The sequence below is a fragment of the Neofelis nebulosa genome, chromosome 4 (genome assembly GCF_028018385.1).
Source record: "Neofelis nebulosa isolate mNeoNeb1 chromosome 4, mNeoNeb1.pri, whole genome shotgun sequence".
NCBI classification, from domain to species: domain Eukaryota; kingdom Metazoa; phylum Chordata; class Mammalia; order Carnivora; family Felidae; genus Neofelis; species Neofelis nebulosa.
The window spans coordinates 34469474-34485766 of record NC_080785.1 but is presented as its reverse complement, the minus strand read 5'-3'; the positions used below and the strand labels follow the sequence as shown (position 1 = coordinate 34485766).

The 16293-nt window shown below is 37.6% G+C and overlaps 1 protein-coding gene across 3 annotated transcripts in view; it reads left to right on the top strand.

Moving 5' to 3' along the window:
* The window catches only part of MET (MET proto-oncogene, receptor tyrosine kinase), a 113161-nt gene extending 107984 nt beyond the window's left edge, over positions 1 to 5177 (top strand). For all 3 annotated transcript variants that reach the window (XM_058724514.1, XM_058724515.1, XM_058724513.1), the window contains exons 20-21: positions 2729 to 2865; positions 2974 to 5177. In XM_058724514.1, the coding sequence (XP_058580497.1) occupies positions 2729 to 2865; positions 2974 to 3184 (348 nt within the window). In that variant the 3' untranslated portion in view covers positions 3185 to 5177. The remainder of the gene's footprint in view (positions 1 to 2728; positions 2866 to 2973) is intronic.
* The last annotated feature ends 11116 nt before the right edge of the window (positions 5178 to 16293 follow it).

Sequence of the window (16293 nt, the reverse complement as noted above, 5' to 3'; positions counted from 1 at the left end):
CTCCTTCAAGACCCCTTTCCCCACCATCCTGTCAGTTCCAAACTGTTCCTGGGGGTTTGAAATGCAGGTGGTACTATGGTTTTCCCAGAAGCTGCCTTCCCCCTGACCTCTCCTGTCCAGTGAGTCTTCCAACCCTCCTCTGATACCCAGTCATTGCCCAAGTCCTATAATTCCTCAGAAATGTACCCAACTGTGCCCCCTTTTTTTGTGAATTTGCCTTCAGACAAACCTATAGCCTAGGCTATGGGTTAGGAGACCTGATTACAGACAAGTAATCAGCCTCTCAAAACTTTGGCTTCCTCACCTTTTGTAGATACTTTAGTATCTACAAAGCCAGTTACATCACAGGGTTGTTTAAAGGATTAAATAAAATAATCTTTTTTAAAAAGGGCCTGAACCTGTTCCGTGCTTACTATATGGCATCTACTCTTTCCCACCACCTTAATTTGGGAGTTCAGTCTCATCGGGTTCTAGGTTGCCAAGATGTAGCAGCACCCCCACCAGACATCCTGTTCAGAAACCCCCCTATCTGGTCTCCTTATGTGAACCAGCTCCTCCTATTTGTCTAAAGCATAGTGTTTACAGATGCAGCATTATGGAGCTCAGCTGCATGTCCTGTCCCTTTCAGCGTAACCCACTTTCAGCACTCAAAAACCCCCACAACATGGTCTCATTTTTACCCTATCTATCCCTTGTCTCCCTCATCTACTCCATACATCAAGCAGAGTGACCTATTGTCCTTATGTAGTTCAGAAAAACACACAAGTACTGTCACCTCTGGGCCCATTGCCTCCATCCAGAACACTCCTCCGCCCTCACCTTCTGTGCACCTGGAACATAAATACTCCCGTTCTTCAAGACCTGCTTTACTGTCGCTTTCTCCCTGAAGCCTTTCTCAGTACCCTACTGTTATCTCATTGACTTTTCACAGCATTTGTACATCTTTCCTATTTTTGTTCTATATTAGTTATTCTGCCTTACTCTCCTGTGTGACAGTCAGTTGTGTCATAACTCTTAACCCCGTTAAATCAGCCGTAGGCCCATCCACTAACTTGGAAAGTAACCTACTTGTACACCAAGGGTCAGTAGATACTTGTTAAATTGATTTAAACTTTAATGCATATTTTGGAACTTAAAGGTTAACACAGTGAAGTTGTCAGAAGTGACTCATAAGTGACTCAGGCTTTGGATACTTCGATTTTGAAAGGCTGCACAGGACAGCAAAGTTATCTAGTTGCCACCTGGGAAAGACTGTGTCCTCTATTTGGATCGAGGCAGTCAATGTCCTTAAAGGGCTCCTGCACTTGGGCACATGCTTCACTCTGCTTTACTCTCCTCACTGAATGTTACAAGCTACGCTGCTTCTCAGTGTTAAGTTTTCCCACTCTACCTATCAGGTCTGGATTCCCCTTTCCCTCCAAGCCTCCTTGTTCCCAGAGCCTCGTTTCTCCCCGCCACATAGTTTTTAGTCTGTCAGTGACCTAGATGTGTTTCTAAGGAAGCGCTGATTTCCTGGGTCCTTGGCCAGGGGTGAACCGCACATGCCCAATTACTCTCTTTGTGTCATTCTCACCTTGGCACACATCCAGGGGGAGATGATATGTATGGCCTAGTATATTCTGAGTAGAGTGCTTTAAATCAAGAAATTGCATATTTAGTGCAGTTTAGTAGGCCAACCAAGACCCAAGAGTCAAGAATTCTTAAATGTTTATCCCAGTGTGAATTCACATTTATTGGGGGAATTTCTAGCAAGTCACTTAACCTGTGTCCCTACAATATTCCTGCAAAGTACTGATACAGCTGTTTTATATCAATCTTGTACTTTAACGTTTTTAAATTACATTTATTTTATTGAAATTAGTTTTCAACAGAGAACCTTCTTGCCTAGCAGTTTTATCACTTCTGATTTTTAATATGGACTTGCACTTACACTGCCTTAGATTTTGCCTTTTAACATTAATGTTTAGATGTGGTTACATTTCTTTTTTGTTTCTTTGGGGTATTTTTTGTTTGTTAATAGTTATGTTTCTTTTTTTTTTTTTTTTTTTTTTAATTTTTTTTTTCAACGTTTTTTATTTATTTTTGGGACAGAGAGAGACATAGCATGAATGGGGGAGGGGCAGAGAGAGAGGGAGACACAGAATCGGAAACAGGCTCCAGGCTCCGAGCCATCAGCCCAGAGCCTGACGCGGGGCTCGAACTCACGGACCGCGAGATCGTGACCTGGCTGAAGTCGGACGCCCAACCGACTGCGCCACCCAGGCGCCCCAATAGTTATGTTTCTTAAAAAGTATTTACATTCATTCAGAAATCAAAAAAATTTAAACTTTGGAAAGTTTCCTCTATCTTCTTCTTTTATGAATAATATAAAATTATAGTGAAACTATTGGAAAAGAGGATGAAACATGTGAATGCTTTGACCAGTGCTTTGACCCTGTAAGAGAAAACCTGAAAATCATACTGTACTAACTATAGATGAAATCTTAATCCTCATGTGGACTTCAGATATTCTTTTTAAAAACTTTATACTTATTTGTAATCTAAACCTTATCCAATTCTGGTATAAAGAAATCATAAAATGTGTATTACCTTTAAGGAAGTTTTTGCCCCAAAGAGCAATAGTCTTGAATATACTAAGCCAAATTTAGTTATCAAGACCTTCTGGTCACCTTTCATGTTCGTGCGGTCACAGTTCTCACCTGGATTATCCCTTCCATTGTTTGACTAGTGGTCCTTTGGTGTGCTCCTCTGGGAACTGATGACAAGAGGGGCTCCACCTTATCCTGATGTCAACACCTTTGATATAACAGTTTACTTATTGCAAGGCAGAAGACTCTTACAGCCCGAATACTGCCCAGATCCCTTGTAAGTAGGACTTTCAACAGAATCTTCTGTCATTCCTGTATTCTTTACTTTTACAGAAATGCATGCCTTCATGATGTCTCTCATAGCATTTCTTCCTATTTGAAACAGATATGAAGTGATGCTAAAATGCTGGCACCCTAAAGCTGAACTGCGCCCATCTTTTTCTGAACTGGTCTCCAGGATATCAGCGATATTCTCTACTTTCATTGGGGAGCACTATGTCCATGTGAACGCTACTTATGTGAATGTCAAATGTGTTGCTCCATACCCTTCTCTGTTGTCATCACAAGATAACATTGATGGCGAGGGGGACACATGATGGATGGATACCTCACCAGCCTCCTTCTGAGAAACATCATAGAACTTTCCAAACAGCAGTCTACATTTTGTTCAATGTTGTTGTTTTGGTTTTTTTTTTTTTTCACTGCCTGGCCATTGAAAGGCCACCAGATATTTTTTGCTTTTGCCAAGATTGCACTATTATAGGACCTTATATTGCTATTTAAAATGAATGGATTCTAAGGAATTTCTTAGCTGACAGAGCACCAGAGCCAGAAGCTCTGTCCCGCAGGCCAGTGACCAACAGCAACCCTACAGCTGTGATGATGCTCCTGTGCATGGAGGCCAAAGCCTGAATTCTAGGTTGAAGTTTTTAAAAATCAGGATCCTACATGATTTCATATGAGGAATGGAAGCAATGAATTTTGAGGGCTTCTTGATCACATAAAATTCAGAAGAAGTGATAAAGTTCAGGACAGACATGGCCCCAGTACCAAGACACTCATTTAGAATTAAAGTGTTTCAAAGAACTTTCATGTGTTGGATGGTCACTAACGTGTTTTATTACTGATGTTGCCTTTTGCCCATTTGGCAAACATTCCCTTTTAAATTTTTGTATACATTCCTTTTAATGGGGAAATATCTATAGGCAACACAGTCAACATTTCAAAATGGCAGGACACAAATGTGTTTATAAATTAATAGGGATATTTACATATTGTACATAGATGACATTAAGAAGGTCCTCATAAAATAGCTTAGTCATAATGAAATATTTAGTTGTCATTTAAAAATCAACTGAGGATGATACTGTTCTTATGACTGTAGACATATAGATGGTTTGTCTGTATTTTTTTTACAACGACTCTGAAAATAAAACAAGTGATTTGTGGTAAGTGTTTTTAAAGGTGTAACTCAGCATGTTTTTAAAGCAGAATACATCTGACTAAAAGGTTCATCAGTTCCAATCATGGCTCATGTAGGGCAAAGAAAGGATCGATGGACTAGAAATATTAGCCTCTTTCTTAGGTGGCAGCTTCCCACCCCACAATCGGAGGCAATAAAACTTTCTGGGAGTCCAGTTTTTCATTAGCACATGCTTTGTGTAAAGCAAAACTTATTTTACAGGGGAAAAAAAGCAATTGAAAGTTCTGGCCATTTCACCTGGATGAATATTTATTCTGGGCAGGACGTTTGTAATGTTTTGTTCTGTGGGATTTTGTGCTTACTACTGTATAGTGCATGTGGCACAGGATACTCTGTTTTTGTCAATGTAAACATTTAAAGTATTATATTTTTATAAAAATGTTTATTTTTAATGATATAAGAAAACTTTTGTCAGCCCACAAAAATACTGCACTGTGAACATTTCAGAAAAGGTATGTCAGACTTGGATTAGTAACAGCATAGTTCTCAATGGCTGTAAATAATGATAAGGAAATGTACTGATTGCCAGTACACCCCACCCTCATTACATCACCAGGACTTGAAGCCAAGGGTTAACACAGAAAGCTGTAAAGAGGGTGTGTTACACCGAAGCCCAATAGTGGAGCTGGGCTGACGATTACAACTTAAACTCTCTGACCATGGTGGAATTTACCAGAAGACACAAGGAATTGTACTGTAGAGATATACTCCAATTTAAACTTTGTTTCAGAAGTGTAAAAGAGTGATACCAATGCACAAATACTGCAAATGGTGGGTAACAAAAGAAAAACTCTGCAGAAATAAATATCTCTACTAATATCAAGAGGATGAATGCATCAGAACAGAAAGAGCTTGTGGAAGCAACCCATCAACAAGACCACACACCTGTATATATGCTTGAGAAAGCTGCAATGTGAAAATCATGTTTGCTATTTATAAAAATGTCCTTAGATTAATGTGTCTGGACAGACTGTGAGAGTAAGTGATTCTTCTAAGAATTAGATACTGTCACTGCCTATACCTGCAGTTGAACTGAATGGTACTTTGTATGTTAATAGCTGTTGTTTTGATAAATCATACAATTAAAATAATGTATCATCTTGTTATTGAGAGTTGGTTATTGCTAGCCATACTTGATCACCTATCCACTTACATAATGAAAGGAAGCCTAAGATTGATTTCACCTGGCTGCATCAAGATCATCCATATATAAGAACCTTAGTTAATTCCTGGGCAGCTAAAAGAATTTGCGTCCTTGAATCTCAGGAAGTCTCTGTCTTTCTGAGAGTGGTTTGCCCTGAGTTGCCAAATTACCTGCATTTCTCTGTCTTTGAACTGCTAAGAGCACCTGTCTCCTCCTTTTAGCATGATGTTCTTCCCTAGCAAGGTGCATCCTTGGACCAGAAGCTATGACAATAAAGCTGAAAACCCACAGTTGGCAGAGAGATAGATACCTATTTGAGTGTTGGAGGAGAGAGGCCTTCTTATCCCCTTCAAAGTACCCTTTCCATCTACACTTGTTCCCACCATTCAGGAGCCCCCAGTTACTAGAGAACATAACCTTCATGTTATCTCCATGAATATTCTTGTAATGCAAGTAATTGAAAAAAAAATTTTTTTAATGTTTATTTTTGAGAGAGAGAGCGTGCGCACGTGAGTGGGGGAGGGGCAGAGAGGGAGGGAGACAAAGAATCTGAAGCAGACTCCAGGCTCTGAGCTGTTAGCACAGAGCCCGATGTAGGGCTCAAAGCCACAAACCACAAGGTCATGATCTGAGCCAGTTGGACATTTAACTGACTGAGCCACCCAGGTGCCTCTGTAATGCAAGGGGATTCAATGGTGATATTTCCATCATCTAAAAAAAATCATGTGGCACTTTGGAGCAATATGATTTATAAGAAGACCCAAAATCAAACTGGTACCTATAAAATACAGTGGGGGCTGATTCTTTATGAGAGAGAATTCATTCCTTGTACACAAACTCCCTCCCAGCCAAGAAATGCTTTTCTATAAGAAATTCAATGAAAGAAAGAAAGAAAGAAAGAAAGAAAGAAAGAAAGAAAGAAAGAAAGAAAGAAAGAAAGAGAGAGAAAGAAAGAAAGAAAGAAAGAAAGAAAGAAAAAAAGAAAGAAAGAAAGAAAGAAAGAAAGAAAGAAAGAAAGAAAGAAAGAAAGAAAGAAAGAAAGAAAGAAAGAAAGAAAAGAAGTTCAATCAGATTCCATGCCCTTGAAGGACAAGAACCTATCATCTTTATATCCCTAGTGTCTGGCACTTAGGAGATTCTAAAATAATTGCTGGTCTGAAACCAAATTTTCTTATCCTTAATCACTTTAAAGCACCACAGACAAAGTTATTACCTATGTAGCTTCCATGATATTTGGTGAGCAATGGCATGGGGAGGGGAGGACCTTTCTGGGGAGAGAAGATAAAAGGATCTTCTTTTACAAACTTTTGCTTGGTGCTCTGAATTTTTAATTACTGGATTTTTCACTTCACAATGTAAGCATCAATTGTATTTTTGTTCTTTCTGACCTACATAGCAGATTGCAGATTCCTGCATTGTACAGGAATATACAACCTGTAAAAAGCACATCAAATGTTTGCAGACATCTCACATTATTAATCTACCCAATTGGGTTGAGGAAACAAGTTAGCATTATATATAAGAAATTGATAAGTATTTCATTTAATTCAACTATTGAGCAGCTACAAATGTCAAGCACATGTGCTAGGTAATGGAGATTTAAGAATACAGCCCCTGCCACCCCAAGGAATTTAACAGAAGAGACAAACAAAATTACACAACTAGTGCATATTATAGCTATGCATTTCTTAGATCTATAAAATATCTTGAAGAAGCATCAGAGTTTATAACTTGAAGTTTGTAACTTTTGATCCCCTTCACCCATTTCTTCAATCCTATCCCCCACTTCTGGCTACCATGAATCTGTTCTCTGTTTCTATGAGCTTGGTTTTGATATTCTTTTGTTTTTGTGGGGTTTTTTGTTTTTACAAATTGCACATATAAGTGAGATCATATGGTATTTGTCTATCTCTATCTGATTTAACTTCACTTAGCATAATACCCTCGAGGTCCATCCATGTTGTGGCAAATGGCAAGATTTGCTTTTTAGTGGCTGCATAATATTCTACTGTATATCTATATCACATTTTCTTTATCCATTCATCCATCAGTGGCACTTAGGTTGTTTCCATATCTTGGCTTTTGTGGATAACACTGCACAGAACATGCATATATCTTTTTGAGTTGCTGGGTTTTTTCCCTCTTTGGATAAATACCTAGAAGTGAAGTTACTAAATCAAATGATAGTTCTATTTTTAATTTTTTGAAGAACCTCCATACAATTTCCCAATTGACATTCCCACCCAACCGTTCACGAGGGTTCCCTTTTCTCCACATCCTTATCAACACTTGTTATTTTTTGTCTTTTTGATAGTAGCCATTCTAACATGTGTAAGGTGATATGTCATTGTGGCTTTTATCATCATTGTGTTTCCCTGATGATTAATGATGTCGAACATCTTTTCATGTGTCTGTTGGCCATCTATGTATCTTCTTTGGAAAAATGTCTATTCAGATCCTCTGCCCATTTGTTAATTTTGTTTTCTGTTGAATGGTTGATTTCTTTATATATTTTGGGTATTAACCCCCCTTACCAGTAATTGATTGGCAAATAGTTTCTCCCATTCCATAGCTTGCCTGTTTGTTTTGTTGATGGTTTCCTGTGCTGTGCAGCTTTTTGGTTTGGTGTAGTCCCACATATTTGTTTTTGCTTTTGTTGCCTTTGCTTTTGGCACCAAACTTAAAAACTCATTGCCAAGGCCTGTGTCAGAGAGTTTCCTGCCTGTGTTTTGTTTCAGGGGTTTTATGGCCTCAGATCTTATGTTCAAGTCCTTAATTCATTTTGAGCTAATTTTTGTGTATGGTGTAAGATAGTAGGCAGTTTCCTTCTATGTGGCTGTTCAGTTTTGTCACCACCATGTATTGAAAAAACTGTCCTTTCCCCATTGTATATTCTTGGCTCCTATGTTGTAAATTAATTAACCATATATGCATGGGTTTATTTCTGGGCCCTCTATTCTGTTCCATTGATTGGTGTGTCTATTTTTATCCAACACCATACTGTTTTGATTACTATAGCTTTGTAATATAGTACAAGATCACAATTTAAACATTCCAAAGTGAAGCCTCCTGGGCAAATAGATCAAATTCTGACCTATTTTGGGCAAACTACTGAACCTCTCTCAAATAGGTTAATCCTACTTACTTCACAAAGTCATTTGAAGACTAAAAAATAGTATGGAAAAGTACCTATGAGCAACACCATAGTTGCTCATAAATTGTGATATTATTATTACCTTCAATCTTGGACAGTAAGAGCCCAGGTAACCTGTGGTTAATTAAAAAGGAAAATTAAGCCTGAGAGGGACCTTGTAGATGTTTAAATCCAAATCCTTAACTCCCTCCTTCATCTGATACCTGCTTTATACATTAGAAGCAGAGTTGTGATTTCACCTTTTCCTTCAGTATTAATGTGGGAGTGTGTGTGGACGGTGGGGAGGGGGAGCACATAAGAAGGGTAACAAGACAGTGATAAAATGGCGGCACCTTCCCTCTCAGTGCCAGACACCTGAAGAATACCTCCACCCCTTCTTCTTTCCTTAAACTCCCTACTATTTCTTTAATTACCTCTCTAATGACTAATTTCCTTTTTTCTTGTTTGGTCTTGAGACCTAGAATATACATGAGACATGAAAAAAAAAATCTGTCTAAATTCCAGGAAAATTGCACGAAGGCACAATAACAGGAGTCACAATTCTCAGTATTCATGTCTAGAAATTATTACTGTTCTTTGTTTCACTCGAATGGATGGTTAATGATTATTCAGATTCAGGAAAAAGTGGGCTTAATACAGTATTGTTTTAGTTATATGATATATGTTTGGAAGATAAGGAATACTTCATTAATATTATAATCCATCTGGATGACTAGACAGGTAACTACACAATTTAGACAATTTCAGGAGATAGGTATGCAGACATTATGCCCCAAAGTAAGAAATGCTTATTGCTTTTAATTCCATAAAATGTTTTTCCTTTTCATACTTGACATTTTTCTTCAAGACAATCTCAATTCCCTATCTATCAAAAATTGGAAATAAGTTCAGTCATAAACCAGTGAAATATTTCAGTGGTGAATTTAAGGTAATAAAACAGAGGCCTGCCCAAACTGTCCTTTGTTATAAATTACACCCAGAGGTCTAGATTACGTCAGCCTAAGGTATTGATCACAATGCTGAGAGGTTTATAACTACTATTGACTTAGCATGCGACCCAGGAGCAGAAATCTAGGAAAATTGCAAAAGCATATCTACAGTAATGAAAAGCCCATCATTAATAGAACTTACTATCCTGTCATCTAACTAGTACTGTGTTGGCTTTAAGACAAATATTTAACAAATGCTGGAAACAGGATTCTGTCTTCTCCCTTTTCTCCATTGCTGGCTTCTGAGGTATTCTGATAAATGTGTTTCCCTTCATACCAACAAAAAGTATGGGTTAAAAAAAAAAAACAAGTGAATTAATTAGCCCCCCATAAAACTAGCATCCAAACATTCAAATAGCTCCTAATCCTTTAGTATTATTTTTTTCTTTTTTTTACTGAAGAACTAATTCCCCAGATAGACTAATTTAGAATAGGACTTATGTCCTATTATCCTGGGCAGTGAAACCCTACCTGGTTAAGCATTCTGAAAACTAGTTAGTGTTAAAGAAGCAATTCTGGAATGAAAATGGATGTATATTGGATGCATAAACAGAATTTTTAATTTAAGTAAACTAGTACTAATTGGATATTATTTTGAAGCTCTAGATCCAGACTACAATGATAATTAATTTTTATCCTTGAAAACAAGTCCTTTGTTTTTATGCATTCACTTTTTCACTGTCACATGCGTGCATTCTTTTCACCACATGAGTTCCAGGCTGGCAAAAACATCCACTAATCCTTAGACTTCTGGGTTGGAACGACAAAAATGCATAAAATCTTACCAGGCCAAAAGAGATCAACTTTAAAAATCTTTGGCATCCAAACATGTCAGAACTGTTTTTCACTGACTCCCCAAGCCATTTGTATTCCCCATTATGGTCCATGGGATCTATAATATCAGTTCCTACTTTTATTGGGCAGCCTGGAATTTTTAAGAACCATATTTCATTCACCTTTCTCGGTTGTTTATAATTTTCACAGTTGTCTTGTGAGTTTTCTTTCTGTCTCTAATTCTAAAAGTATTGGAAGTGGTAATGGACACACTGCTCTCTGCCAGCTGAAGCCATCACTTTGACGTTTGCCCCTATATCCTGGTGACATCTGTTCTTTCCATTATAGTCAAGCTGGGCCTTTCCTTCTGTAGAACTGTATTCAAAAACCACCATATTTATCAGGGGCAACTTCTTGTAAACAAGAAATGCTAAATTCAGAGCCTTTGTGAAATCCTGCCACATAATGTCTGAAGTCAGTCACATGGTCTTCAGATATTATTTCAGAAGTCCCAATAAAGAAAAATTGCAGAGAAACCCAAATATCCTATCAGGATACTTTTGCAAGCTGTTTCTAATTTTTTGTTGGACTAAGAGAATTAAACATAGGGAATTTAAATGAGCTTTGGTGGTAGCCGAAGGGTCTGTGAAAACACATGGGTAAAGTAAGAAGTCACTATCACATAGATACTAAAAAAACATATTTCAGAAAGAAAATATCCAGTGTTAAAACTACATAGATATTTGCTTCTGAAAATGAACTTAATTGATAAAAATAATGATAATAATGACCTCATCCCAAGACATGTTACAGGAATTAATGACTGTCTGGCAGCTAATGGACTAAGGTAATACTCTCAGAAATTAGTCTTGCTTTAATGAAATGCTGTTTGTTTAGTAAACGAATGCTTGAGATGACAGAAGTAAAAGATCAGGGCTGCTAACCACCAAGCCTGGTTGATTCACAGGGGGGGAAAAAGTTAATGCAAAAATGTGCCACGTGCTGCTCTTATTCATTTTTTTATTCATTTGTGATTCAGAAAAAGTACATATCCTTTAATTTTTTCTTTCATACATCTGTCTCCCACTTTTACCCTGGGGATATGTTTACTTATGGATTGTTTTATTGACACAGAATTAATCTGTTAAAGAAAATGTAACTCCCTCTAGTGCAAGCATAACAAATTTAAAATTATGATCGCTTTCAATTATTTATTTTAAAAACTATGATGTGAAGAAAGTGAATCCTCCACGTGGGCTTTAGAATGTTGTCTCTGAATTATACTTGGCCTAAAGGTCTTTATACAACATCTCTTTCCAAGATTATTCTAACAACTGACCTCCTGATTCTGTCTTAATATCCAAAACCAGCTGCCAAAATCATATAATATATCTGATTACATCATTTCCCAGCTTGAAAACCTGTGTCCATTCCTAGAGGGTCCCTGCATGAATTCTTTATGTTGTTATGTCATGTTTTGTGTTTTTTAAGTATGTATCCTCATGGGAAAACATTTTTAGACAAAAAGATATAAAGTGCACAGGAAATATCGTCTGACCACTCTTTCCTCTATCCTCTATCCTCACTTCCTAAAGGTAAACAACATTAACAGTTTCTTGTATATTCTTCCAGAAACTTCCACCTTGCATTGGTTCTAAACTAAGCCAGGCACTTTCAGGACATCCTTCAAAAGCCTCCATTTTATTGATTAAGCTATCATTCATCATAATCTGCTAATCAAAAGATTATCTCTCTACCTTTGTGACTTTTAATTTATACCAAAAATATCCCGCTTTTGGTATAAGCTGAATAAACAGGACTAGACCAAACTATTTGGACTACCAACTGCACACGAATTGGCTTATAATTTGGGTGTCCCTTCAAACTGTTATCCTTGAAATATTTTCTCAACTTTTATTTAAATAGAAGATTGAAATTATGTTCTTTTAATAAAAAAATTTAAGAATGATTTACTCATTTCCATTTAACAAAGCAGAATCAATATCCTAAAAAAAAAAAATTAGCAAAATATTGTACTTTTCTAAAACTCTAATTCTGTTTTGCAGTATTCCAACCAAACCAGCTTGGAAATCATAAAGGGTTTTAAACTTAGGTAATAAAAATAAATCACCCATTCCTGATACGCAGCATTCTGTGGCGGATTATTTTTAGAATTTCAGCTGACTGACAACTTTTAACTGACTGGAACTGTACTTACGTGTGGCAAATATACACCACAGAGATGGGTTGTTTACTGTAGCAAGTTATTTTGCTTCACTCCAACTGTCCTTTTGGCAGAAGTACACCCAACCTAATTTTGCCCGTTACATAAGGAGCCACATGTGGAAACCTGAATCAGCTGACATCATATTACTGACTTAATCCAGCCATAATTCAGTGCCCAGTGACCTGGCAGGCCAACCTCTTGGTCTCATTCTGGATAAAAGCGCTATAGCATGGAGGCTAGGTGGATACACTTTGGGATCGGACACCCTAAGTTTGAATCATTTCCACCACTTATCAGCAGTGTGATTTTGGACTAGTTGCTCAAACTTTCTAAGCCTCAGTTTCCATATCTAGAAGATGGAAATGCAAATGGTGACTTCCTCATAAAACTGTATGAGGATTGACTGGAACAATACATGCATAACCCTCAATAAGTGGCAGTAATTATTTCTGGAGAGTTTGGTTTTATCATCATCATCATCATCATCATCATCATCATCATCATCATTTATAACCTGCCTTGCTCCACAGAAAGATTGAATGTGGAAGATGCTAGAATAAAATTACCATGAAACAGTTTTGGCACAATCCAGAAATATGTGAAGGTAAAAGGCATGAAAACATCTTTCTTAGTAGTACCAGCCTGGATGTTAGGAACAATGGGCCCCTCGTCCAGTCTGACTTAACTGCTAGTGAGACCCTCGGTGTCAATCTTTTAAAGTTGTACTATTCTTCTCTATAAAGTATGAGGATAATTATATTCACAGTGTTAGCTATAAATATGAAATAATATAATAAGGTTTTAGACAAATATAGGTATTATGGTTATTCAATTCATCAAAAAATTTTTTTTTATTTCAAAAGTCTGCTTAGAATTCATCTGATGTATAAAAATTTGCTCTAACAACCCCAGCACTTCCTTTGCTCCAGCATAATTGCTGGAGTTGTTTATAGAGATTTGGACTTAGAATCAATGGGCTCAGGATTGGAGAAGGGCATGAAGCTGGCCGTGGGCCTCAGCACGGGTGTTCTGAACGCTCATTGCTAGCTGACCCTTAAACAACTCCCTGTCCTCTTTGGAGTTCAAAGTTTGGGGGTGAAATCACTGCCCCTTCTCAAAGATAAACAAAAATGCAGAACTGAAGTGGTGTCCTGAGCTAACATGAAACAAGTTGAGTTTGAATCTCATCAGGGCAGTGTTTTTCCAACATAATAAATTGCTCTTTGTTTAAATCAGAAACTGAATTCATTTTATTTTCCAAAATGGGCCCTGCCAGGTTTCCTTGATTTAATTGTATCTTTTTTGTCTGCTGACAATGGAAAGCAGAAGAAAATAGTCTTGGTTAGGAAATGAAATATTACCAAGAAAAACAGGCATTCTCACACTGTATGAGGTAGTTTTTCTTTTTTTTTCACATTCAATTTTTTTATAAGAAAAAAGGTCTCTACCCTTTGAAACAACAGCATTATTGCAGCTACTGTTAGGTCATATCTACATGGCCCAAAAGAAAATGTTGGAAAGAAAATTAACTAGTTCATAAGGGTATGGACAACATTATTTTTAAAAGGAAATAGTTTTTCATACGTAGAAAGAATAACAAATGATAGCAAAGAACAGTGAGAGTTGCAACACTTATTTAAATAACTCAGATAAAGATGTATGATTTTAAAGCATCTGTGGAGTTCAGGTAAAATCATTTAGAGGGAACACAAAATAACCAAATCATTACTGTAATTCTTCAATTTATTTAGCTAAAATAGCCCTTGCTTTAATAGCAGGAAAAAATTCAGTCCTGATTGACTGATATGGAGGTCTCATAATGAAAGAATAAGGGTTTGAAGCAAGAAAAGGCCAGGTTTCCATCCCCAGCTCTGCCACTACTCACTATTTGCCAGGGAAAAAAATACTGGATTTTCATTTATTCAATTTTAAAATATCTCTGAGAGTCTTACATGGTAGGCACTGTTCTAAGGAAGAAAGATACACCAGGAAATATACTAGACAAGACTATTGATCCCATGGAGCACTTACTCCAAAGCAGGGGAAAAGATAAGGAAGGAAGGAAAGGAAGGAAGGAAGGAAGGAAGGAAGGAAGGAAGGAAGGAAGGAAGGAAGGAAGGAAGGGAGGAGGGGAGGGAGGGAGGGAGGAAGGGAAGGAAAAGACAGGAAAATGGATGGATAATGGCTGGGTGTATAGACAGGTAGATAGATACACAGGAGAGATAGATACACACAAGTTATTTTCAAATTGTTATAAGTGCTGTGAAAGGAATAAATAGGATAAAAGGTAAAGATTAAAATGGCTACTTGGCGTAGGGTGATTAGGAAAGGCCTCTCTAAGAGAGGAAAATGTGAGCTGAGGCTGACAGGTAAGAATGAGCCAGCAGTATGAAGGGCTGATGTGGAGCCATCAAGGCAGGGAGAACACCAAGTACAAAGGCTGTTTCTGGAGGCAGGAGGGAGCCTGTTGAAGGCCCAGGAAACAGACCTGCATGGCAGTAGTATGTTGAGCTGGGTGGGGAAGAGTGATATGAGGCAAAGTTGAAAATGTAAACAAGTTAGACTTCTAAATGTGTGGGAAGCTACTGGAGGGTGTTAACCAGGGTTTTTTAAAGATCGGTCTAGCTGCCAAGTGAAAATAGATTGTAGCAAAGCAAGAGAAGAAGCAAGGTGGCTATTTAATAGTATTTGGCCTGAGATCATGGTATCAGGTGGGATGGAAATAGGACGGAGGCAGCAGAGATGAAGATAAGTGAACAGATTTGAGAGGCATTTTGAAGATGAAATGAACAGAACATGCTGATGGACTGTATGTGGATACGGAAGGAAAGGGAATGATCAAAGGCAACTCTTAGATTTTTGGCTTACACAAATAGATGGATGTCACCAGCTATTGAGAGAAAACTAGGAGAGTCACAAGTCAGATCAAGAGTTCTACTTCAGACATTTCAACTTAAGATGCCTTTTAGCCAAAGAACTGAAAATGCCAAGCAGGCATTTGAATATGTAAGTCTGAAGCTTAGAGGAACAAAACCATCAACATTTGGTTGTATAAAGCCATGGAACCAGACAAGATCATCTAGGGGGAGAAGCTACAGAGGCCAAGGATAGAACTTCAGGGCACTTCATGTTTAGAGCTCAGAGAGATAAGATTGAGAAGTCACTTACTTCATTATAAAATACAAACTTATGGAAAAATTAAATAAAGTATGTATGCTTTGCTACTAGCTGGTTAAAGCTACTTAACAATTGTTAATTTCTTCCATTTTTTTTTAACCTTCTTTCTGCTCACTCCCACCATGCAAATATGATTAACCTCTGGTTCTAAAAAGAAGTGAGCTACTGCATACCCAAAGGAATAAAAACCTATCACTTCTTTCACCTCTATTTATCTAGGTCCCAAGTGAATATAATAAGCAAGCAAAGATCATACCCTAACCAGTCATTATACATCATGACCGGTAATCCTAATGACAAGTCTCGTCTATGCTTCTGAAGAATTCCATTTCATTCTAATTGTTCTAAAGTTTCTATTACTAAATCAACACAAATTATATCCAAGCTTGTCTTCTTTCATTTTAAATTGGAAAGATGTTCATCCTGCGTTTTCCCACTCACTTTGAACACTTTAACTCCTGCTTTTACTTAGATGATAAGCTTATATGATCGTTACTGTACTTCAAGCAAGTTCCTGAAAAAAAAAAAAAATGCTCCACAGTTAATCTAGAGTGTGTGTATCAGGACTGGGCTCAGAACACCCCAGAACAACTGTGGCTTAAATGAGAGAAGAGCTTCCTTCTCGTACACAAAACAAGTTGGAAGTCAGACAGTTGGGTCTGGTGTGGAGGCTACAAAATGTCATCAGGGACCCAGCTCCCATCTTTCTGCCTGCCGTCCCAGTGCATGACTTCTATCCTCATGGTCACCTTTGTGG